The sequence below is a fragment of the Protobothrops mucrosquamatus genome, unplaced genomic scaffold (assembly GCF_001527695.2).
Source record: "Protobothrops mucrosquamatus isolate PMUCROS unplaced genomic scaffold, P.Mucros_1.0 scaffold804, whole genome shotgun sequence".
Taxonomy (NCBI): Eukaryota; Metazoa; Chordata; class Lepidosauria; order Squamata; family Viperidae; genus Protobothrops; species Protobothrops mucrosquamatus.
The window spans coordinates 36990-47336 of record NW_015387070.1 but is presented as its reverse complement, the minus strand read 5'-3'; the positions used below and the strand labels follow the sequence as shown (position 1 = coordinate 47336).

The 10347-nt window shown below is 35.8% G+C and overlaps 1 protein-coding gene across 1 annotated transcript in view; it reads right to left on the bottom strand.

Moving 5' to 3' along the window:
- The window catches only part of CCDC141 (coiled-coil domain containing 141), a gene marked incomplete at its 5' end in the record, with an annotated part of 69675 nt that overhangs the window by 25117 nt on the left and 34211 nt on the right, over positions 1–10347 (bottom strand). Inside the window, 2 exons of the mRNA XM_015818848.2 lie at positions 1898–2092; positions 2662–2802. Of these exons, the coding sequence (XP_015674334.2) occupies positions 1898–2092; positions 2662–2802 (336 nt within the window). The remainder of the gene's footprint in view (positions 1–1897; positions 2093–2661; positions 2803–10347) is intronic.

Here is a 10347-nt window from a genome sequence, read left to right as displayed (position 1 = left end):
TCTTTGTCTAACGTAATGTAACATAACATAACATATCATAATACAATATAAGGATTATCATCATTACTATTTCAATTAGTATTATTCTGGATCAGCATGCTAGTCCTTAATTTTATACATTATATTCCTTTTGCTTGTTTATGAGATGGGTGACTATATACATTGAATAAATAAATAAATAAATAAATAAATAAATAAAATAGTTATAATAGTTGATTTCCTTTAGTTACTTTTACTGCTACTACTGCTGTTCTTAATCTAAGGTATAGTACTGCATTACAACCCAATGCAACAAAGGAGATCTGCTGACTTTCTTGTTCCAAAACCGAGTTCCCTCAATTAATGAATCCTGACTCATTAGGACTGGCACTGAGCCTTGGACCCTCTTGTCTCCTGAAAGGACAGAACCACAAGCTGTTCCCTCAGCAAAATTGGATTTGTTGGGCCAATTCTAGTGGGAGAAGTGCTGAAGGTAACTGAAGGTAACTTGGTGCCAAGCAAATATCAGTACTTGGCTCTTTGATATTTTTAATACTATGTCAGCCAGCCAGAATTGCTATTTGCAGATTGGCTGGTCCTATAAATTGTATAAATAAATAAGGTTCCTGGAGCAGTTCATGATCTATCAATTACATCTGGACCAGGAAGTGATTTGACCATGAGAAAAGGATGATGGTCATACTTTCCATATACAGATCACATAATAACCGTTCCAAAGTGATAGCAAAGTTTAACACCTATATCCACCAAGTCCAAGATTACTTGAGACAAGCCCATAGTTGCCATAGGGGCTCTCCTGGCCCAATTCAACCCAACAGTACTCCTAACTCATTCCTATGCCTCAATCTAATATGTAGACATTCAAATCCCACTACTTTGAGGACAGTGACCCTGGTCATTGATAAACTCTCACTGTAAAAGTGTTACCCAGCTCTTGAGGCTGAAATCCACCTGGACAGATTTCCAATATGGCAACACTGCTCAGCCAGGTTTTAGTAATATATACCAGATGTACCTTTTGTCCACAGCCATATTGTGACTTTATTGCAGAGCTAACTGGCATTTCTGAATGCCAGATGCTCTGATAATCCACCAGGATGTTACCAAGTTGCACATCCAACTATATATGTTGGCAGTCTTCATTACCTATATTATTCAGCAAGAAATATATAATAATAATAATAATAATAATAATAATAATAATAATAATAATGATGATGATGATGATGATGATGATGATGATGATGATGATAATAATAATAATAATGATAAAGTTGGAAGGGATCTTGGAGGTCATCTAGTCCAACCCCCTGCTCAGGCAGGAAACCCTATACCATTTCAGACAAATGGCTGTCCAGTTTCTTCTTAAAAACTTCCAGTATTGGAGCATTCACCGCTTCTGGAGGCAGGTTGTTTCACTGGTTAATTATTCTAACTGTCAGGAAGTTTCTCCTTAGTTCTAGGTTGCTTCTCTATTTGGTTAGTTTCCACCCGTTGCTTCTTGTCCTGCCTTCAGGCGCTTTGGAAATTCTAATATTCTTCCTCATTTGCATTCTAATACCATTTTCTGTGCCCAAATATACACTTTAAGCAAAGGAAGATGGAATGGGAACTCGTGGGTTTCATTTTTTCTTTGCCCTACAATTACTTTACTATTATAAAGTACTAGTTCAGGAAAACATATATAGCAAACAGGCTGGTCTATATAAGTAAAATAAGAAGAAACCTGTGTTTTAAGATTGAATGATTATATTCATTTAAGCACCTTTTTGCTAATTAAATCCATGAGCTGATCGATGACAGACATATGGAGTCTACATTTGTTTCCTAAATCTCAGAGCTGGCATCTTATCCTAGCTACAAAAGACATTTGGTGTTTTGTTTTTTTTTGTTATACCTCTTCCATCATCTCTTGTAAATGTTCCATCAGTTCCAAATTTTTCTTGTAATCTTCCATAATCTTCCCAAATTCAGTCAGCTGTTTCTCTAATTCATTGACTGATGCAGAAATAAATTTAGCTTTGTCACTTGGTTGAGTTGGTACAGAATCTAAAACTTTCTTCTTTAGATTCTCTAACTTGTTTCTCAGTACCTGTTCCCAAAAACATAAGAAGAATTTAAGAACCATGTTAAGTATATTTATGCTGTGTAGTATTAGCAAAATTACTGGAGAGCAAAGGAAATAAAAGACACTGCACCATTTCAGTGTGTATTTGTAACATTTCATGGAATCCCATTTTGTATCATTCTGAGTGAAGACAAAGACAAAGCATAGCTACATGGCATCATCAATCATCTTGGCAGATGAGATCTTACACGTGTTTGTTAGATTTTTTCCAGGCATTTTAATGTTTGTTCATGTGAAAACACATTTATGGCAATAGCAATCACAATAATAATAATGAATTATAAAAAAGAAAAACAGACTGAAAAAGCTGAGTTGATTTCTAGCTTTAAAACACACATGCACAATCTATCCTAAGTCAATTATTAAAAGAAAATGATGTGACCTTTGGTGTTCTATTACATCAGCTGCAAATGGAAGAAACGTTTGACAGATTACTCCAGTCATCTGTGTGCGACAGATTACTCCAGTCATCTGTGTGCATTCAGCATAAACCTCATGCATGCATTCTGTGCCCTAACTGCTATAAATATTACCTGATATTTTTCAGAAAAAGCATCCATTTGTTGAATTTGAATTCTTAGAGTTTTCAGATTTCGTGCTTTTTCCGGTTTTTTGCTGTAGTTGAATTTCATGTTGTTGAATTTCTTTCTGAGATCTTTAAAGGATTCTCTGAGCTGAAAAGAAATAACTTCATTTTAAAACACGATTGTCAATAATAAATACACACAGACATACCTTTACAGACATAAATGCAGTTTAAGTCAGTCTGCATTCTGAACCATTTATTGTATGGATTTGTGATATTTTGTAATGTGTGGCAACTACCTATGTGTAGGTATATTATGTAAATCCTAAATTATTAAATGTGATGCAATATTTGCAGCTTAATTTCTGTGATTAAAAATACTGAGATAAATCAAATGGAAATAAATAATGCAGATTGACACATTTAAGAAAACTGTCCTGTATGAATGTTTTAGTCATATTACACACATACTACTTGATAAAGGGTAATGTATGTTAAATATATAAACAGAAATTTAAAAATGAAAATTGTACAGTATGTGTATATGACAGGGGTCCCCAACCTGTGGGCTGGTAGTGAGCTGCTGGCCACTGTGCTGCAGAACATGTGCACGCACACACCCCACTCGTGCTACGCTGCGGCTGCGGGGCACAAACAGCACACCACACCGCATGGTGCAAAAACAGGCCGCTGCTGCACCTTGGTGCATGAAAACGGGATGCTGCCATGCCTCAGGGCACAAAAATGGGCCAATGCCATGCCTCAGGGCACAAAAGGAACACTGTGCCATTGTGATGCACAAAAATGGACCAACGCCGCACCTCAGGGTGTGAAAATGGGATGCCGCCACACCTCGGTGCACAAAAACGGGCTGACGCTGTGCTGCAGGGCACAGAAACAGGGCGCTGTGCACATGAACGGGGCAGGGCTAGTATCATGCATGCTCACGGCCCGGTATGTACTCCCCCCCTTTCCCTCCAGTCCGCCAACCAAGAAAGATTGATGACCTCTGGTATATGACTTGTCCATACACATGTTGGTAGTATGGATGCAATGAACTTTCCCTTGTGAAGTTGTTCTATTTGCAAGAGCATTCTGCTATGAAAGCAGCCTACAATTCTCCTTTGATGCCATTAGAGCAATTGTTTGTACACAGGTATTTTCTAATTGGTCAGCCTTACCATCACTCCAGTTTCTGGCATCATAAATTAAATGAAGCATCACTTGAGCTGGCTGTTCTGAAGTTTTGCCTAAATGGTAATAGGTATTTTAGTTTTCTGTGAGGCTGCCCACATGGGATTGAAAGCCAAGAGATGTTTTAGCCAATTGGAGCTCATCTATTTCCAGTAAGGAGTGCCTCTTACCACGTCTATTTTGCACTGAAACATAAATGCCATTCCTTTTTTTCCCCAAAGAGAAAACTGTGACTTTCTCACCTACCCACAATATTGGCATACCCTTAACATGACAAATCTGTTAGGATCTCTTCACAGAATCCTGACATCCTCTGCTACATGGAGGAGACACTGGTAAAGTTAAGCATTGTCGGTAAGACAAATGCAGTTCACATTTGTTTTTCACCATGACTCATTGCTTGGAAATACAAGTTCTCTATTTGCACAAAACTTCACGTCTGCAGTAGGAACAAGGAAGGACTAAGCACAATAAGTATCCAGGGATTTACCAGAGATAGGATCAAATCACTCCGTAAGATTTACACCCTATCTGCAAACATCCTATGGAATGTAATCTTCTCTAGATCACTCTCCTTCCTTCTTACAGAGTCTTAAAATATAAACATGCCCCCCATTTATATTTTTTAAATAGGCAATTTCATCTCTAGTTTCTTAAATTTAACAAGGAAGAGGTTATTTGTCATTTAGCAACCTGTGAGATTAAGCTGCAGGCCCTCAAATGTAAGACCCATGTGAGTTTCATACAGGGGTATTTGGAATGAATAAACATGCTGGCAGTGAATAAACATGCTGCAGCAAAATTATGCTGCTCTACATCGTCTCAAAAACAATGTATTAGTAGGTTGTATTTAATTGGTTTAAAGTAGTGGTTCTCAACCTTTTCTTCATCATGGACCCCCTTTAAATACCTTTTGTGGCCTTAGACCATGGCCATGGACCCCCCAAGACCTAACTCGGAATTTAAATCATAACATTTCTTCATGTTTTCGAGGACCCCTGTAATGACATCATGGCCCCCCAGGGGTCCACAGACCACAGGTTGAGAACCCCTGGTTTAAAGGAAGAAACTAAATCCATGGTTTCCAGTTTTCTACAAGATATGTCAAAACAGAAAGTCATTTTTTTTTAGGATTTTTAAGGGACATATTTAAATTATTATCGCTGTTATGGTATTCACTGATTTGCATCTACTAGAGCTTTCCTAAACTGACATTTATTTTTGCTGCTGGCAGAGCTGAGAAAGAGTCTGGACCAGTCCTGATTAGGGAGGTGAGTATTTGTGCTACTGAAATAATAAACAGTGGTGACATCACAACATTTTGTGAAAATGTTACAGCCACTCAGGGTATCTATTAGCAAACAAAAATCAGAAACAAAAGTGAATATGAATGGTGTGCACCAGATGAAGTATAGAGGAAGAACGAACATCTAAAACAAAAACAAAACAAAACAAAAACCCGACAACGTTGCAGCTGTGTCCTGAAGCAAGAGCCAAGAGGACAGGAATGCTTTTCAATCAATCCCCATTTTAGACCAGAGGGAATTGTGGGAACCAGACAGCAACACAATAACAGCTGTCAGATTCTCCCAATTCACCTCCCCAAAACAGAGAAGTAAACTTGTGCTCTGCAGTCTTTCTGTACCCCTGCTTAACATTGTCTGCCTGAGAGGAAAAAAACGGGCTTGGATGTTACATTTCTAGATTTTGGTATGGTATTCACTGGATGTACAGGTTCTTCTGATATATTCCCCATATATGGGGCTCTTCATATTCTAACAACAATTCTGCAACATTGGAATTAAAAATTTATACCCAACTTGCAACCGTGAGTCTGTTCTGTCAAATAATTTATTTTCTCATAGAAGAACATTGGTCAAATACTCTTGAACACTTTGCTATAGCATTATGTTTCCATATAATTTATTTCTTCTTTCTCTTTCCTATATATACTGTGTTACCATCTTATAAATGTAAATCGTATGAAATGGTAGGAAGTATTTAAATTGTACCAGATTTGATATTTCTATCTTTGTTCTGTTGTAAATATTGCAGTTACTATTATAAGTATAATATAGTAAAAGAAAAATAGAATTACAGATTATCTGTTTAATCGGTATAGGAATAATTTAACTTTTGGAAGACGGCAACAATTGGGTTTCTCCATTAACTTTAAGGAATATGAGTAATAATTGATAAAATTGATTGATTGGCTGGAAAAACATTCTTAATAAATGCTCAGTGTATGTTCTTTGTACCTTGTTCCAGAATAAAGATTCTTTTCAAGAAGTGCATGTGTGAGACTTGTTTGAGCATTGCCATTTATTTTCAACTTAAAAATGTCTTTTATTTTAAAGTAAGATTCCTGGTTTATGTGAAAATATATAATAACCATAATCCATTTATCATGGTGAAGTACTGAGTTGCAACTTTCTCTTATAGAACATTAGAGCCAGCCAGAAATTCATTTGGCGTTTGGCAAATATTCTTTTTCTATTTAAAATGTGAAATCATGATTCTTTGGCTGGGGAGAGGAAATCCTTATATAGAACCACAAATCAGCAAAGAAAAAATCCTTTTAACAGGTTGTCAGTGTACTTATTAAAGATTTTAAACTTCTTTTTTCTGTTTTGATAGAAAGTACATAAAATAGAAATTCATTATTTCAGAAAGGATGCCAATGGAATTCAGCTATTCTTACTTTTCTCCTTTTAAATGAAAAACAGTGGCAGATTTCAACCTACAGCATTAGATTTCTTACATTATGCCTTAATACTGATTAGTTTTCAATAATTAGAATAATGCTGCTATTTATTGATAGACAAAATTCATTTACATTAGGAACAGCATAGATCAAACTACTAAACAGATCCATATGTTATTGTTACATAGATAGATGATAGAGATAGAGATAGAGATAAAGATAGATAGATAGATAGATAGATAGATAGATAGATAGATAGATAGATAGATAGATAGATAGATAGATAGATAGATTCATCTAAACTTCAAAGATGAAAAAAGTGCCCAAGCATATTGACATGATGGAGAAAATGTATGTTGTCACTAGGACTCAAAAACATAATCAATCAATCAGATTCAAGGTAGACAAAAAAATCCTCACATGCATCTAATACTCCAGTCTTGCTTTAAGCATGAGTACTTGAAAGAGGTACTAACTGAATTCAGTAGGACATTTCTGAGAAAGTCACTAATATTAAGTATAATAACACCACAGTGTTATTTGTGAAACTATACCAGCTTCATCAGTGTATTTGATTCACTGAGGAAAAACACATGAAGATATGACAGTACAAGATTGCACAAGACAGGAGCCAACTGGGCATTTGAGTTGACTACTATTCCACAAACAATTTCACATATTATTAAGAAGTTATTTAAATTAGCCTTTTCCTTAGAAAACCATTGTTTTTTCCCTGTGACAAACCTGATTTTTCATGGGGAAGAAACAACGCAAGGAATAATTAATGACAATTATTGCAATTTGTGTCACAAGAAGAAGAAAATAATAATGAACAGTCTATGAGGACTCTGTTTTAATAAACTGTTTCTCATGTTTACAAGAAAAGGGAAGATACTACTTCTCTTTTTTCAAGATACTTTCAAGGAATCCCTTTAATGTAGCTTTTTCATGTCTGTAAGTTGATTGTTGAAAGGCATGCGCTGAAACATCACAAATGCAGTATGTAATTTAAAAATACTCCTGCCCAATATATTTGCACACAGTGCTGTGGCACTTCTGGAATGGAAGAAGGAGGTGGTGGCGGCAGAGATAAGTATTGCTTCAAAGTGTTATTTTAAAATGCTGTCATGGCAAGTTCTGAAAAAAGACTATGTTGCAGTGATTGTGATGTAGAATTGATGCAAGTTGGATACCAGGCAGAAATGTAAACTTTGATTTATGATTGCATGCTATCATATATCCAGAATGGCATTAACATGTCCCAGAAGCCTGAAATTGGTTTTGAAATATGGGCCTAATCTCTGCTGAAGTAAGCATGGAGCTGTAAAATGACAGGGGTATTTTGCTTAGATTCTTGTACTTAAAAACTCTATAAATAATTTATTTTCCTGTTTATGTTGTTTGTAGTTTATATAATTCAATTAGAGACACAGTATTTTAAAACGGGGAACTTCTCTAGTACAATTCAATATAAAATTATAACATTCAGATTATAATTACATTATTTCTGACATATGGTTGGCCAGCTTCTGCTTAAAAAGTGAAGAAGACCAATTTCTCCTGACTGTTCTACTTTATTCAGTTTTCATTACACACAGGCTAAACATTAATAAATTTAACTTCCAATAAAAAAGAATATATGGAGCTCAGGATTAAACTGTGGATTTCTTGGTGCTCTCTGAGTTCGATTGTTTTATTTGCTGACATTTAATTATCCAACTAGGTAACATTGTCAGTGCAAGTAAGTATGGGGTTTGCTCCATGTTTATACTGAGTAGCTTCTACTGCCCATTTTGGTGGGGGTATAACTTTCTCCTCAGTAGGGTAATAATTTTTCTTTTTATTATGCCAAAATTGGATTATTTTATTATCTTTCTTTAAAAAAAATATGGAATAAGTCTGATTAGTTTCAGTCCGATTTCATTTGTTTTGAAATGGAAAATTCATTCAGTACTCACTACTCATTGTCAACTCAGTTTCGATTTCAAGGCTGTTTTGTTTATGTCAGGGGGTGTCAAACTTGCAATGTCATGTGATGTGTCACAACGTATAGTGGCTTTTTTTCCATTGCCGGCAATGGGGTGGGTGCGGTTTTGCCATGACACATCCGGCCCGTGGGCCGGCAGTTTGACACCCCTGGTTTATGTTAACCATATATAAAAGTTAGGTTGGTTGGTGTATTTTGGAAAACAAATTAATTTTAAAATCTAGTATAATCTGTAAGTTCCAACCTTTAAATGCTGGTCCACCCTACAAATATGAATCTCTGCTCACTCACAAGGAAATAATAATTAGTGCCACACAGAGTGTGTTACTCCAGGGAATAAACTTGGAGGACACAATCAACTACTGCTTTAGTTGGACAAAAATGAAGGGAGAAATTGGTTTGTTTTATCTGAGTACTACTTTGAAGAAAACTTGTTTCATATTTCCCCCATTTAAAACATATTTTCGATGAAAAAACAGATGAAGCCAAACTCAGCTAATCAGCAGATTTCCTCTGTATTTTCTAAAATAATCTGTGTCTACAAACTAATCCAATCATATTAAATAATATTACATAATTATCAAATGAATGTTGATGAATTGCCTTCAGCAAACTACCCAAATGTCATTTTAAATGATATTAAGCTAACTTAAACTGACTTCTATTTAGTTTATGCATAGCATAGGGCCTGCTAGCCTTTAACAATATTACATTACCATCATGCCAACATAATGTCACTGTTTTTCATGATGTACTTGCTATTTATACAATAGGAAAGCACTATCTAAATCTCATCAAGATGTCAGTACACCTCACTGGAGCTAAACTACAATCCTCACTGGAGCTAAACTGCAATCCATAAATACATTTCTTTCTATAGTAATGACATGACAAGTTTATTGGCTTTTCTGTACTGTTACACAGGATTAAATATCAAAGCTATGAAAAGTAAGTGTGATTACCAAAAATGTTTCCAGACTATATACTGAGAGATCTGCAGTGGAGTTACTAACTGGAGAACGTTTTGAATTCTGGTGGAACTTGTGCTAAGGTGACATTTGCTAATCAAAACAAATACATTCCAAATGAGCCCAAATCACGGAGCCCGCCAGAGCAATCATGTTCATCAAGGAAAGTGGCATTAACAGGAAAGTGAATGACAATAATGCTTTCTTTTTGTCCTATTGAGTACAAATCACTTGGCTAAATACAAACAGGCTGATCAACAAGACATAATCTCTAGAGTATCAACAAGGATGCCACTTGAGAACACAAGTTTGATGATATATAAATGCATTTGCATAGCCTTAAGATTGATTTTTCTCTTAAAAGATTTGTGGCCATCGTATGGTGCATTATCTGCACGTTTCAAATACTAGGTCTAGGACAATTGAACATGTCTGCCTTAACATGCCCACTTCATTCCGGGCCCCTCACCACAGCTGGGACCAGCTGAGTATGAATGCCCAGAGGGGGTCAGCTGTGGTGGGGGGCCCGGGATGAAGTGGGCATGCTAAGGCAACCGTATTCAATTGTCCTATTCCATCAAACACCGTATATAAAATGTCCAAACAATTGCAAGCAAATCCTTTATATTAGTGGAACTTTACATTGGCATTTCTTGGATAATAGCTCACCATGAATCACAAGAAGCCATTTTTAAAATCAAGAGAACATTTTGAAGTAATTTATAATCACCCTTGGACTTTTCTAATAGGAAAGAAAATGGGAGTGTCCAAAACAGCTTTATGGATTTCAGCCACCCTATATTAAGAATTTAAAAATCCTTCAATAATTCTTCAGATTAA